Source organism: Triticum urartu, chromosome 6A, assembly GCF_056163025.1.
Source record: "Triticum urartu cultivar PI428250 chromosome 6A, HENAU_Tu73, whole genome shotgun sequence".
NCBI classification, from domain to species: domain Eukaryota; kingdom Viridiplantae; phylum Streptophyta; class Magnoliopsida; order Poales; family Poaceae; genus Triticum; species Triticum urartu.
In genome coordinates this window covers 116,154,700-116,170,383 of record NC_141878.1, presented here as the reverse complement: position 1 = coordinate 116,170,383, position 15,684 = coordinate 116,154,700, and the positions used below count along the sequence as shown (strand labels likewise).

The 15,684-nt window shown below is 47.4% G+C and overlaps 1 protein-coding gene across 1 annotated transcript; it reads right to left on the bottom strand.

Annotated features, from left to right (window-relative positions):
* Positions 1–13,677: 13,677 nt before the first annotated feature.
* Positions 13,678–15,271, bottom strand: LOC147964374 (uncharacterized). The gene is made up of 3 exons (XM_087529950.1): positions 14,940–15,271; positions 14,179–14,737; positions 13,678–14,076 (listed from the first exon to the last, which is right to left on the bottom strand). The coding sequence occupies exons 1-3, from the start codon at positions 15,269–15,271 to the stop codon at positions 13,678–13,680; spliced, it is 1,290 nt and encodes a 429-aa protein (XP_087386076.1).
* Positions 15,272–15,684: the final 413 nt, after the last annotated feature.

The window sequence follows — 15,684 nt, the reverse complement described above, 5'->3', positions numbered from 1 at the left end:
TATAGGTGATAGTTTCGTATAGCCAACCCTCACAACACCTTAAAAGGAAATAGGCTGCAACTTTCAAAGCCAAGTCGCAACTGGACAACCAGCGAATAAGCATCTCAACAAACCAAACAAGCAACACTAGCCCTACAACCAGGTAGCCTGAGCCTGAAACCAACGCTTCCCTCGAGATTTCTGCATAGAACTAAGGATCACAATCCAACCACCAAAATGCAGGCATGAGCTAACCAATAAAGAAGCACCTCAATTACGTAATTCCGAGTAGGAAAGGTCGACTAAGAACAGTACAAATATTATATACACAGATCCTTAATTGTCAGAGCTTAGTTGCAGTAGCGAACATCTCCAGTGCGTGTACCAAGTTTAGTATGACATTGCTCTTACATTGTTAGTCCGTCTCCACATATTTTTTAGCTGGTATTGTAAATGTGGTGCCTTAAAAAGAAAAGGGAAAAGGAACATACAGAGACTGTCAAATATCGATTGGTTGTGTTGGATTTCCATTAAACCAAACTGAAATGAACTTCCATCTCCGTTACAGCCATAAATGGTCTCTTATATCCAGAATAGCAAAGTAGTGTGCTGCAAAGCTACAAAAATTTATATCAAATTAAACATCAAGCCCGAGATAATTTTTGAGCCCATAACTATATGTTCTAGAGATCACTGCAATTTTTAAAATCATAGATTGTTGAATCATTTATAACTAAATGGTCAAGAATCACCAAAAAAATTCATTCGCTAACTATTGTAGTTGCAAAATCAATTTAGTATCAAACTTCAGAAGTAACTAATCAGCCAATGAGTATGAAGACTTCCATAGCTAACGAATATAAACATACAATTAGTTGCACGAAGATAAGTATAATGCTCCCTAAACCTCTCCACTCCTTGGCCAGACGCCAGAACACACAACATGAGGCTTATCATGCCGATTGTGTCCGAAACAAAGATCAACCACACTGGGAAAAAAACTTCACGAACCTCAAGATTTCTCACTTCTTAAACCCATTGAAACAAAACACAAAGAAATTAATCACAAGAAGAGATTTATTTACCTTCCCAGTGAGTTAGGACCTGACCAAGGTATGTAGATCCTCATCATAAGAACATCTTACGTGTACAATCTTGTTGAATGTAACTACAAAAACAAGAATTCTGCCTGTCAGTGGCCATTTAGCACATCCAAATAAAAAAAGTATGAACCATGGTCTTGGGGACGTATGAGGGATCTCACACCACTCGATTAGCTTAGCCTCATAGCTGCAACCACCCACCAGAACCATCGGAACCACACACACCTCATAAATGGTTCGCCATAAACACATCAAAATACGAAGGAGAATTAGCTGAGGTAGTGTGGTAAGTTTGTTCGACCAATTCAATCACTCCAAAAATTACCCAAGCACTCGACCGCTAATCCTCCCCCGGTTTTACCTTCTCAAATGTTTGATTTTTTCATAGTAGTTTGGTATTTTCCCTCAGGTGGGTAATGCGCCATCCTTTAATGATTAATCATCAGCCACCTAGAAACGATCAGCAGAAAAACAAAATCAAAGTGAAATAAAAATGTAATTACATGCAGCCAGTAGCGACATACTATATATGTCACTCCAATGGTATTTTGCATGTGCCCCATGCAACATCATGTAGGACATGAGCAACAAAGAGATCAAATAACAACAGCGTGTATTAAGTATTAACCACAAATCATGAAATCAATATTAGATGACCAAAATTTCCCAAGCTCGGGAAAGAATGTTCTTTGCCAAAACCTTACCATATCTTATTCCTCTCTCTTTTTCTCAGACCTGCACACCGCAAATTTAGAGGAATTTAGAGAATGGAAAAGAAAGCTTGATGAGAGGGAGGAGTGGGCAGACATATGGGAAACGAGCACTTGCACTGCTAACACCGAGGCTCAGGGAGACGTGAGGCGCCACATCTGGTCGATAACCACGACCACCTAAGTTTCGAACACCATATCCGCTTAGTCTGCTCTAATACCATGACCAATTTTCTTGGGCCAGTTAACGTGTTCTTAAAATACCATCACCGTGCACGGACCCGGAGGAAACTGCACCCATCTCCTGCAGCCATACAACAGCCACAGCCACGCGACATCAGCGATGAGGAGGCCGCCAGGGCATCAAGGACATGGCTGCTCTCGAACTTGTAAGCTCTTCAGTTGTCTCTCTCTCGAATTCCTGTGTCTTTTGTCTTTTCCCATATATTAGACGGGGTTGAGAAGACAAAAAAAGAAAGCTCCTCAAATTATCCGTCTCTCTCTAATTCCTCTCTCCTTTCCCCAAAATTTAGACGTGGTTGAGAAGTTAAAGAAATTAACTTTGTGAAGTATTTATATATGATGAGGGGAGAAAAAATTAGGAAAGAAAATTGGAGAAACTTAAATGAATGTTTCCTATGCAACTTCCATGATGAAATTCCTACAGAATGCTAGAAGTTCATCTTTTTGAATTCTGTCGAGGACACACGCCCATGCCGTGGACCACCGTCTCGTCAGCACTGCCGCCTGCTGCGGCTGCTGCCCGTGTTTGCTAACACTGCCGCCTGTTACGGCTGCTGCTCCCCTCGTCCCGTCAACGACGATGAAGAGGCATCCCCGACAGTAGGGACGTGTGGTTGCGTACCTCCCGCTCCAGATCGGGAATCTGGGAGGAAGCGAGGAGAGGAGACGATGCCGAAGAGGCATCCCCGACATGTGGCCGCGTACCTCCCGCTTGTTGGGGAATGTAGCATAAATTCAAAATTTTCCTACGTGTCACCAAGATCAATCTATGGAGTCATCTAGCAACGAGGGAGGAGTGGATCTACATACCCTTGTAGATCGCGTGCGGAAGCGTTCAAGAGAACGGGGTTGATGGAGTCGTACTCGTTGTGATCCAAATCACCGATGATCCTAGCGCCGAACGGACGGCACCTCCGCGTTCAACACACGTACGGAGCAGCGACGTCTCCTCCTTCTTGATCCAGCAATGGGAAAGGAGAGGTTGATGGAGATCCAGCAGCATGACGGCGTGGTGGTGAAAGTAGAGGGATTCCAACAGGGCTTCGCTAAGCGCTGCGGGAGGAGGGAGATGTGTCATGGGAGGGAGAGGGAGGCGCCAGGGCTCAGATGGGGCTGCCCTCCCTTCCCCCCACTATATATAGGGCCAAGGGAGAGGGGGGGGCGCAGCCTTGGCCCTTCCTCCAAGGAAGGGTGCGGCTAGGGAGGAGTCCCTCCTCCCCAAGGCACCTCGGAGGTGCCTTCCCCTTTTAGGACTCTTCCTTTTCCTCTTCTCTTGGCGCATGGGCCTCTTGGGGCTGGTGCCCTTGGCCCATATAGGCCAAGGCGCACCCCCTACAGCCCATGTGGCCCCCCAGGGCAGGTGGCCCCACCCGGTGGACCCCCGGGACCCTTCCGGTGGTCCCGGTACAATACCGGTGACCCCGAAACTTGTCCCGATGGCCGAAATAGCACTTCCTATATATAATTCTTTACCTCCGGACCATTCCGGAACTCCTTGTGACGTCCGGGATCTCATCCGGGACTCCGAACAACTTTCGGGTTACCACATACTAATATCTCTATAACCCTAGCGTCACCGAACCTTAAGTGTGTAGACCCTACGGGTTCGGGAGACATGCAGACATGACCGAGATGACTCTCCGGTCAATAACCAACAGCGGGATCTGGATACCCATGTTGGCTCCCACATGTTCCACGATGATCTCATCGGATGAACCACGATGTCAAGGACTTAATCAATCCCGTATACAATTCCCTTTGTCTAGCGGTACGATACTTGCCCGAGATTTGATCGTCGGTATCCCGATACCTTGTTCAATCTCGTTACCGGCAAGTCTCTTTACTCGTTTCATAACACATCATCCCGTGATCAACTCCTTGATCACATTGTGCACATTATGATGATGTCCTACCGAGTGGGCCCAGAGATACCTCTCCGTCACACGGAGTGACAAATCCCAGTCTCGATTCGTGCCAACCCAACAGACACTTTCGGAGATACCTGTAGTGTACCTTTATAGCCACCCAGTTACGTTGTGATGTTTGGCACACCCAAAGCATTCCTACGGTATCCGGGAGTTGCACAATCTCATGGTCTAAGGAAATGATACTTGACATTAGAAAAGCTTTAGCATACGAACTACACGATCTTGTGCTATGCTTAGGATTGGGTCTTGTCCATCACATCATTCTCCTAATGATGTGATCCCGTTATCAACGACATCCAATGTCCATGGTCAGGAAACTGTAACCATCTATTGATCAACGAGCTAGTCAACTAGAGGCTTACTAGGGACATGGTGTTGTCTATGTATCCACACATGTATCTGAGTTTCCTATCAATACAATTCTAGCATGGATAATAAACGATTATCATGAACAAGGAAATATAATAATAATAACCAATTTATTATTGCCTCTAGGGCATATTTCCAACAGTCTCCCACTTGCACTAGAGTCAATAATCTAGTTCACATCGCCATGTGATCAACACTCACAGGTCACATCGCCATGTAACCAACATCCAAAGAGTTTACTAGAGTCAATAATCTAGTTCACATCACTATGTGATTAACACTCAATGAGTTCTGGGTTTGATCATGTTGCTTGTGAGAGAGGTTTTAGTCAACGGGTCTGCTACATTCAGATCCGTATGTACTTCACAAATCTCTGTGGCATCTCCTAGATGCAGCTACCACGTTCTATTTGGAGCTATTCCAAATAACTGTTCTACTATACGAATCCAGTTTACTACTCAGAATAATCTGGATTAGTGTCAGAGTTTGCATCGGCGTAACCCTTTACGACGAACTCTTTTACCACCTCCATAATCGAGAAAATTCCTTAGTCCACTAGTTACTAAGGATAACTTTGACCGCTGTCCTGTCATCCATTCTTGGATCACTCTTGTACCCCTTGACTGACTCATGGCAAGGCACACTTCAGGTGCGGTACACAGCATAGCATACTGTAGAGCCTATGTCTTAAGCATAGGGGACGACCTTCGTCCTTTCTCTCTATTCTGCCGTGGTCGAGCTTTAAGTCTTAACTTCATACCTTACAACTCAGGCAAGAACTCCTTCTTTGACTGATTCATCTTGAACACCTTCAAGATCATGTCAAGGAATGTGCTCATTTGAAAGTACCATTTAAGCGTTTTGATCTATCCTTATAGATCTTGATGCTCAATGCTCAAGTAGCTTAATCCAGGCTTTCCATTGAAAAACACTTTCCAAATAACTCTATATGCTTTCCAGAAATTCTACGTCATTTCTGATCAACAATATGTCAACAACATATACTCATCAGAAATTCTATAGTGCTCCCACTCACTTCTTTGGAAATACAAGTTTCTCATAAACTTTGTATACACCCAAAATCTTTGATCATCATCAAAGCATACATTCCAACTCCGAGATGCTTACTCCAGTCCTTAGAAGGATTGCTGGAGCTTTGCATACTTATTAGCATCTTTCAGGATTGACAAAACCTTCCGGTTGTATCACATACAACCTTTCCTCAAGAAAATCGTCGAGGAAACAATGTTTTGACATCCTATCTGCAAGATTTCATAAATAAAGCAGTAATCGCTAATATAATTCCAACAGACTCTTAGCATCGCTACGAGTGAGAAAGTCTCATCATAGTCAACTCCTTGAACTTGTCGGAAAACATCTTAATGACAAGTCGAGCTTTCTTAATGGTGATACATACCATCATTGTCCGTCTTCCTTTTAAAATCCATCTGTACTCAACAGCCTCACGACCATCGAGCTGTTCTGTCAAAGTCTACACTTTGTTTCCATACATGGATCCTCTCTCGGATTTTATGGCCTCGAGCCATTTATCAGAATCCGGGCCCACCATCGCTTCTCCATAGCTCGTAGGTTCATTGTTGTCTAGCAACATGACTTTCAAGACAGGATTACGTACCACTCTGAAGTAGTACGCATCCTTGTCATCCCACGAGGTTTGGGAGTGACTTGATCCGAAGTCTCATGATCAATATCATAAGCTTCCACTTCAATTGGTGTAGGTGCCACAGGAACAACTCTTTGTGCCCTGCTATACACTAGTTGAAGTGACGGTTCAATAACCTCATCAAGTCTCCACCATCCTCCCACTCAATTCTTTCAAGAGAAACTTTTCCTCGAGAAAGGACCCGATTCTAGAAACAATCCCTTATTGCTTTCGAATCTGAGACAGGAGGTATACCCAACTGTTTTGGGTGTCCTATGAAGATGTATTTATCCGCTTTGGGTTCGAGCTTATCGGCCTGAAGCTTTTTCACATAAGCGTCGCAGCCCCAAACTTTTAAGAAATGACAGCTTAGGTTTCTCTAAACCATAGTTCAGACGGTGTCATCTCATCGGAATTACGTGGTGCCCTATTTAAAGTGAATGTGGTTATCTCTAATGCCTAACCCATAAACTATCGTGGTAATTCGATAAGAGACATCATGGTATGCATCATATCCAATAGGGTGCAGTTATGATGTTCGGACACACCATCACACTATGGTGTTCCAGGCTGTATCAGTTGTGAAACAATTTCCACAATGTCTTAATTCTGTGCCAAACTCGTAATTCAGATATTCATCTCTATGATCATATCATAGATACTTCATCCTCTTGTCACGACGATCTTTCAACTTCACCTGAAATTACTTGAACCTTTCAATAATTCAGACTCGTGATTCATCAAGTAAATATACTCAACATCTACTCAAATCATCTGTGAAGTAAGAACATAACGATATCCACTACACGCCTCAGCACTCATTGGACTGCACACATCAAAATGTATTACTTCCAACAAGTTGCTTTCCAGTTCCATTTTACTGAAACCGAGGCTTTCAGTCATCTTGCCCATGTGGTATGATTTGCATGTCTCAAGTGATTCAAAAAATCAAGTGAGTCCAAACGGTCCATTTGCATGGAGTTTCTTCATGCATAAACACCAATAGACATGGTTCGCATGTCTCAAACTTTTCAAAAACGAGTGAGCCCAAAGATCCATCAACATGGAGCTTCTTCATGCGTTTTATACCGATATGACTTAAGTGGCAGTGCCAGAAGTAGGTGGTACTATCATTACTATCTTATATCTTTTGGCATGAACATGTGTATCACTACGATCGAGATTCAATAAACTATTCATTTTAGGTGCAAGACCATTGAAGGTATTATTCAAATAAATAGAGTAACTATTATTCTCTTTAAATGAATAACCGTATTGCGATAGACATAATCCAGTCATGTCTATGCTCAACGCAAACACCAAATAACAATTATTTAGGTTTTAATACCAATCTCGATGGTAGAGGGAGCGTACGATATTTGATCAACCTTGGAAATACTTCCAACACATATCGTCATCTCACCTTTAGCTAGTCTCCGTTTATTCCGTAGCTTTTATTTCGAGTTACTAACACTTAGCAACTGAACCGGTATCTAATACCCTGGTGCTACTAGGAGTACTAGTAAATTACACATTAACACAATGTATATCCAATATACTTCTATCGACCTTGCCAGCCTTCTCATCTACCAAGTATCTAGGGTAATTCTGCTCCAGTGGCTGTTCCCCTTATTACAGAAGCACTCAGTCTCGGGTTTGGGTTCAACCTTGGGTTTCTTCACTAGAGCAGCAGCTGAATTGCCGTTTCATGAAGTATCCCTTTGTTCCCTTGCCCTTCTTGAAACTAGTGGTTTCACCAACCATCAACAATTGATGCTCCTTCTTGATTTCTACTTTCGCGGTGTCAAACATCGCGAATATCTCAAGGATCATCATATATGTCCCTGATATATCATAGTTCATCACGAAGCTCTAGCATCTTGGTGGTAATGACTTCGGAGAACCATCACTATTTCATCTGGAAGATCAACTCCCACTCGATTCAAGCGATTGTTGTACTCAGACAATCTGAGCACAAGCACAACAATTGAGCTTTTCTCCTTAGTTTGCAGGCTAAGAAAATCGTCGGAGGTCTTATACCTCTTGACGTGGGCACGAGCCTGAAATCCCAATTTCAGCCCTCGAAACATCTCATATGTTTCGCGATGTTTCAAAACGTCTTCGGTGCCTCAACTCTAAACCGTTTAACTGAACTATCACGTAGTTATCAAAATGTGTATGTCAGATGTTCGCAACATCCACAGACAACGTTCGAGGTTCAGCACACTGAGCGGTGCATTAAGGACATAAGCCTTCTATGAAGCAATGAGGACAATCCTCAGTTTATGGACCTAGTCCGCATAATTGCTACTATCAACTTTCAACTAAATTTTCTCTAGGAACATATCTAAACAGCAGAACAGAAGCGCGAGCTATGACATAATTTGCGAAGACCTTTTGACTATGTTCAGGATAATTAAGTTCATCTTATGAACTCCCACTCAGATAGACATCCCTCTAGTCATCTAAGTGATTACATGATCCGAGTTAACTAGGCCGTGTCCGATCATCACGTGAGACGGACTAGTCATCATCGGTGAACATCTTCATGTTGATCGTATCTACCATACGACTCATGCTCGACCTTTCGGTCTTCTGTGTTCCGAGGCCATGTCTGTACACATGCTAGGCTCGTCAAGTCAACCTAAGTGTTTCGCGTGTGTAAATCTGTCTTACACCCGTTGTATGTGAACATTAGAATCTATCACACCCGATCATCACGTGGTGCTTCGAAACAACGAACTGTCGCAACGGTGCACAATTAGGGGGAACACTTTCTTGAAATTTTTAATGAGGGATCATCTTATTTACTACCGTCGTTCTAAGTAAACAAGATGTATAAACATGATAAACATCACATGCAATCAAATAATAGTGACATGATATGGCCAATATCATATAGCTCATTTGATCTCCATCTCGGGGCTCCATGATCATCTTGTCACCGGCATGACACCATGATCTCCATCATCATGATCTCCATCATCGTGTCTCCATGAAGTTGTCACGTCATCTATTACTTCTACTACTATAGCTAACGGTTAGCAATAAAGTAAAGTAATTACATGACGTTTATGTTGACATGCAGGTCATAAATAAATTAAGACAACTCCTATGGCTCCTGCCGGTTGTCATACTCATCGACATGCAAGTCATGATTCCTATTACAAGAACATGATCAATCTCATACATCACATATATCATTCATCACATCCTTTTGGCCATATCACATCACATAGCATACCCTGCAAAAACAAGTTAGACGTCCTCTAATTGTTGTTTGCATGTTTTACGTGGCTGCTATGGGTTTCTAGCAAGAACGTTTCTTACCTACGCAAAAACCACAACGTGATATGCCAATTTCTATTCACCCTTCATAAGGACCCTTTTCATCGAATCCGATCTGACTAAAGTGGGAGAGACAGACACCCGCTAGCCACCTTATGCAACTAGTGCATGTCAGTCGGTGGAACCAGTCTCACGTAAGAGTACGTGTAAGGTCGGTCCGGGCCGCTTCATCCCACAATGCCACCGAATCAAGATTGGACTAGTAACGGTAAGCATATTGAACAAAATCAACGCCCACAACTACTTTGTGTTCTACTCGTGCATAGAAACTACGCATAGACCTAGCTCATGATGCCACTGTTGGGGAATGTAGCATAAATTCAAAATTTTCCTACGTGTCACCAAGATCAATCTATGGAGTCATCTAGCAACGAGGGAGGAGTGGATCTACATACCCTTGTAGATCGCGCGCGGAAGCGTTCAAGAGAACGGGGTTGATGGAGTCGTACTCGTCGTGATCCAAATCACCGATGATCCTAGCGCCGAATGGACGGCACCTCCGCGTTCAACACACGTATGGAGCAGCGACGTCTCCTCCTTCTTGATCCAGCAAGGGGAGAGGAGAGGTTGATGGAGATCCAGCAGCACGACGGCGTGGTGGTGAAAGTAGCGGGATTCCAACAGGGCTTCGCTAAGCGCTGCGGGAGGAGGGAGATGTGTCATGGGAGGGAGAGGGAGGCGCCAGGGCTCAGATGGGGCTGCCCTCCCTTCCCCCCACTATATATAGGGCCAAGGGAGAGGGGGGCGCAGCCTTGGCCCTTCCTCCAAGGAAGGGTGCGGCTAGGGAGGAGTCCCTCCTCCCCAAGGCACCTCGGAGGTGCCTTCCCCCTTTAGGACTCTTCCTTTTCCTCTTCTCTTGGCGCATGGGCCTCTTGGGGCTGGTGCCCTTGGCCCATATAGGCCAAGGCTCACCCCCTACAGCCCATGTGGCCCCCCGGGGCAGGTGGCCCCACCCGGTGGACCCCCGGGACCCTTCCGGTGGTCCCGGTACAATATCGGTGACCCCAAAACTTGTCCCGATGGCCGAAATAGCACTTCCTATATATAATTCTTTACCTCCGGACCATTCCGGAACTCCTTGTGACGTCCGGGATCTCATCCGGGACTCCGAACAACTTTCGGGTTACCGCATACTAATATCTCTATAACCCTAGCGTCACCGAACCTTAAGTGTGTAGACCCTACGGGTTTGGGAGACATGCAGACATGACCGAGATGACTCTGCGGTCAATAACCAACAACGGGATCTGGATACCCATGTTGGCTCCCACATGTTCCACGATGATCTCATCAGATGAACCACGATGTCAAGGACTTAATCAATCCCGTATACAATTCCCTTTGTCTAGCGGTACGATACTTGCCCGAGATTCGATCGTCGGTATCCCGATACCTTGTTCAATCTCGTTACCGGCAAGTCTCTTTACTCGTTTCATAACACATCATCCCGTGATCAACTCCTTGATCACATTGTGCACATTATGATGATGTCCTACCGAGTGGGCCCAGAGATACCTCTCCGTCACACGGAGTGACAAATCCCAGTCTCGATTCGTGCCAACCCAACAGACACTTTCGGAGATACCTGTAGTGTACCTTTATAGCCACCCAGTTACGTTGTGACGTTTGGCACACCCAAAGCATTCCTACGGTATCCGGGAGTTGCACAATCTCATGGTCTAAGGAAATGATACTTGACATTAGAAAAGCTTTAGCATACGAACTACACGATCTTGTGCTATGCTTAGGATTGGGTCTTGTCCATCACATCATTCTCCTAATGATGTGATCCCGTTATCAACGACATCCAATGTCCATTGTCAGGAAACCGTAACCATCTATTGATCAACGAGCTAGTTAACTAGAGGCTTACTAGGGACATGGTGTTGTCTATGTATCCACACATGTATCTGAGTTTCCTATCAATACAATTCTAGCATGGATAATAAACGATTATCATGAACAAGGAAATATAATAATAACCAATTTATTATTGCCTCTAGGGCATATTTCCAACACCGCTCCAGATCGAGAATCTGGGACAAAGCGAGGAGAGGAGGGGTGGGGCAGAGAGGGGATGCGCTGGAAGCCATGGGCTCAGGGGATGTAGCGGCCAGCAAGAGGGCGCAGAAGGAGGTGGAGATGAGCGGCGGGAGAGGCCATGGCGGCGGCGAGGGAGAGGGCGCGCCGGACGAAGCAGAAGGGAGAGGAGTAGCAGCGCTGTTTTTCACCCCATCCGGCTTAGGTTTTCACTCGTTGCTAGCGTCCATCTCACACGTAGAATTACCGAAAAAGGCTTTCGCCCCGCTTTATAAATAAAGCAACCACCAAACAGTCAACAGGGTATCATCCAACACAAACACACACACAACGCCACCGCAACAAGGTCCAACACAAACACAACAAAGTCTGCTGTGGGCACATCACAACAAGCCCAAACACCACAAGGGTGGCACAAACAACACACGGCGGCGGCGGCATCAAAGACGGAGAAAAGCTAATCTGGCTCAGGTGGTGGTTGGGGAAGCTGCGGAGCCATACGGAGAGCCATCGCGCGAAGCTGGGTGATGATGGAGGTGATGGCGTCTCTCTCCCTGGGCCGGCTAAGCGGCCGCCAAAGCTGCAGGTAACCAGACCATTTGAACAAAAGCATCAGTAGCGCGTCGAAGAGGTATACACTGAATCAAAAGTTTATTCCTAATAGTCCACAGCGTCCAGGCAAGCACACCAATGGTCAGCCATGTAATGTGGCGGGACGAGGGTGGAAGTGCCTGGAGTTCGGCGAAAAGATCGGGGAAGTTGTTATGTTCCCATCTGCCCCCAACCATCTCGCGGAAACAGCTCCATAGGAACTGCGCGGACAGGCAGGTAAAGAAAATATGGTTCGAATCCTCTTCCGGCCCGCATAGCAGGCAACGTCCATCGCCGGGGCCGTTGCGCTTCAGGACTTCCACCCCAGATGGAAGGCAGCCACGAATCCATTGCCACAGGAATATCCTAATTTTCAAAGGGAGCCGGATCTCCCAGATGATGGTAAGCGCCGCAGGGCCCGGGGTGGGGGCGATCGCCTTGTAGAGCGACGTGGTGGAGAAAATCCTTGATGGCTCTAGACGCCATCGAGTGCGGTCGTCACCATTGTCAAGCACAGGTTCGTGGAGCGCAATGCATGCGATCAGGTCATCCCAAGCCGCAATCTCTGCCGGGCCAAACTGATGCCGGAATGCGAGACGCCCTAAGTCAATAAGGGCCGTCGCCACCGATATCCGCGGGTCTACCGTGATGGAGAACAGGTCAGGAAAACGAGCCGCGAAGGGGGCATCACCAGCCCAGCGATCAAACCAAAACAGCGTGGCAGTACCAGATCTGACCGTAATCGAGGACCCAATGCGCAGGACCGGAAGCAGCTGTATGATATATTGCCAGAACTGGGAGCCACCTGACCGCTGGCAAAAGGCGAGGGGTTGGCCTCGTAGGTATTTCCGTTGTATGATGCGGAGCCACAGGCCACCCTCGCCGTTCGTAATCCGCCAAAGCCATCTAGTTAGGAGGGCAATGTTCATCTGCTTCGAACACATTATGCCAAGCCCGCCCTGATCACGAGGTTTACAAATTTCAGACCATCGTACCATGTAGTATTTCTGCTTGTCTCCCTCACCAGCCCAGTAGAAGCGACCCTGAACCCTGGCAATCTCATGGTGCAGAGTCTCGGGCAGGCTGTAAAAGCTCATTATGAATAGGAGCAGGCTGGATAGGGACGAGTTGATCAGCACTGTTCGGGCGGCTTTGGAAAGCCACATTCCCTGCCATGGCTCCACACGGTGCTGGAGCTTGCCCACCGTGGGCCGAAGCTCGGCCACCGTGAGCCTCGAGTCACTAATGGGTATCCCCAGATAGGTTGTGGGGAAACCCCCGAGCGGGCAATTGAGCCGGTCCGTGATACTCTGACGATCGGCGTCGGAGTATCCCAGAACCATCACCGAGCTCTTATCGAAGTTAATCTTGATGCCAGACATCTGCTGGAAGCAGAGCAAGAGGAACTTCAGGTTCATGATGTCGCTCGCCGATCCTTCCACCATGATAATGGTGTCGTCCGCATATTGTAGGAGGGACAAGCCGGTCCCTCCAACTAAGTGTGGGACTATGCCTTTGATGTGGTCTGCAGCTTTTTCTTTGTCTAAGATGGCTGCTAGGGCATCGACCACAACGTTGAATAGGAACAGAGAGAATGGATCGCCCTGGCGCACCCCACAAAAGGTGGGGAACAATGGGCCAATCTCGCCGTTAATATTCACTGCGGTTCTGCCTGAGCATACCATCTGCATCACCCGGGTCACTCATCGCTCGTCAAAGCCCTTTCGGAGCAGGCATTCACGCAGGAAGTGCCAGCTAACCGTGTCATAGGCCTTGTGGAAATCTAGTTTCAGGAAGACTGCCTTGAGGTGCTTGGAATGCACCTCGTGTAGGGCTTCGTGAAACACTAGGACTCCGTCCAGGATATAACGGCCCTGGATGAATGCCGACTGATCCGGGTGGATGATCCGATCCGCAATTGGGGGCACCCTATTGGCGTACCCCTTCGCGAGGATGCGAAAGATGACATTGATCACCGTGATTGGGCGGAATTGGCGGATGTCCGAGGCACCCGTAACTTTGGGGATGAGCGTGATTATTCCAAAGTTGAGACGGGTGAGATCAATGGACCCAACGTAGAATTCATCAAATAGGGCCATGACCTAAGGTTTAATGGATTCCCAGAAAGTTTGAAAGAACTTTACTGGAAGGCCATCGGGGCCGGGGGCCGAGGATGAGTTCATGCCCTTAATGGCCGCTCATACTTCAGCTTCGGAGAACGGTGCCGTTAGAGCAATGTTATCCTCCTCTGAAACACAGTATCGGGGCGGCCAAATATCATGGGCAAGTGCTAATCCTCCCCGAGGGGAGGCAGAGAATAGGTCTCTGTAGAAGCCATCAACATGGGCCCGGATGGCCTCCGACTGTTGAAGCAAGGTATCACCATCCCATAGCAGGGGAATGGTGTTACGGCGGCGGCGACCATTCGCGATTGCCTGGAAGTAGGCTGTATTGGCGTCCCCCTTTAGGACCCAATTCTGCATACCTCGAAGGCGCCAGAATGCCTCCTCGTCCGTGTAGATGATCGTGAGTTGGTCTTCCAAGTCGTATCTAAGCATCCATTCCTCGGCCGAGAGGCCCGCGGCATCAGCCCGAAGGTCTAGAGCCTGGATGCCCTCAAGGAGAGTCCGCTTCCACTCTCTAATGTCGCGACCTAAGTTAGCACCCCACCCTTTCATGAATTGGCGCGACCGTTTGGCACAGAAATGCCAGGAGTCGGCGGCCGAGAGGGAGCGGTGGGGCGCCTCACGAGCCTCACGCCACCTAGCGGCAACCGCAACAGCAAACCCGGGCTGATTCAGCCAGAATGCTTCGAAGCGAAAGCGGGGGGGCTGGGGGGGGTCGCTCGTTCTCCGAGGAGAGAAGTAAATGAACATGGTCAGAACCGATCCTAGTAATCGCGTAGCGACGCGAGAGGGCACCGCAAGTCCATTCCGGGGAGACAAAGACCCGGTCAAGGACCGACCTGGTCGGGTCGGCTTGGCGGTTAGTCCAGGTGAACCTGGCGCTGACCCTATCTAGTTCACGGAGCCCCATGTCCGTGATGCAGTCATTAAACATTTGCATCCGGGGAAAGTTGACCAAGTTATTGCTTTTATCTTCTTCAAATCGAATGAGGTTAAAGTCTCCACCCAGCACTACCGGGAGCTGGGCGGCCAAGACTTTCATTCGGATCTCAGCGAGGAAGGTCTCTGAGCGGCTATAGTCAGCCGGTCCGTAGACGGCAATGACCTCCCATTTGAAGTTGAGGGCACGCTCAAAGATTTCCATGCTGACGAAGAACTCACCACGGTCCATGCTTCCGACCTCAAAGGTGGCATCCTTGACACCTAGAAGGATACCACCCGAGTGGCCTGCGCTCCCACTAGAAGGGAGCTAGTGCCAAGCAAATAAGTCGGAACTCAAATGTTCGAGTTCAGACAGTGAAAACTCCGTACGCATCATTTCTTGAATGGCTACAATGTCTATTCGCTCATTTTTCATGTACTCGATGAGTTGGCGGCGTCGGCCGTCTTGGCCGAAGCCGCGGATGTTCCAGAATAGGGTTCGCATCACGAGGCCATTGGGGGGCTGCTTGATCCCAATACTCGGGATGCGCTTTGCGCACGGAGGGCAGCGGTGCGTGACCGAGTGCGGCCCCGGACCTCAGTCGGAACAATCGTCGCACGGGAAGCAGTACCACGCGGGGCCACAGTGGAGGGGCCGGAGGC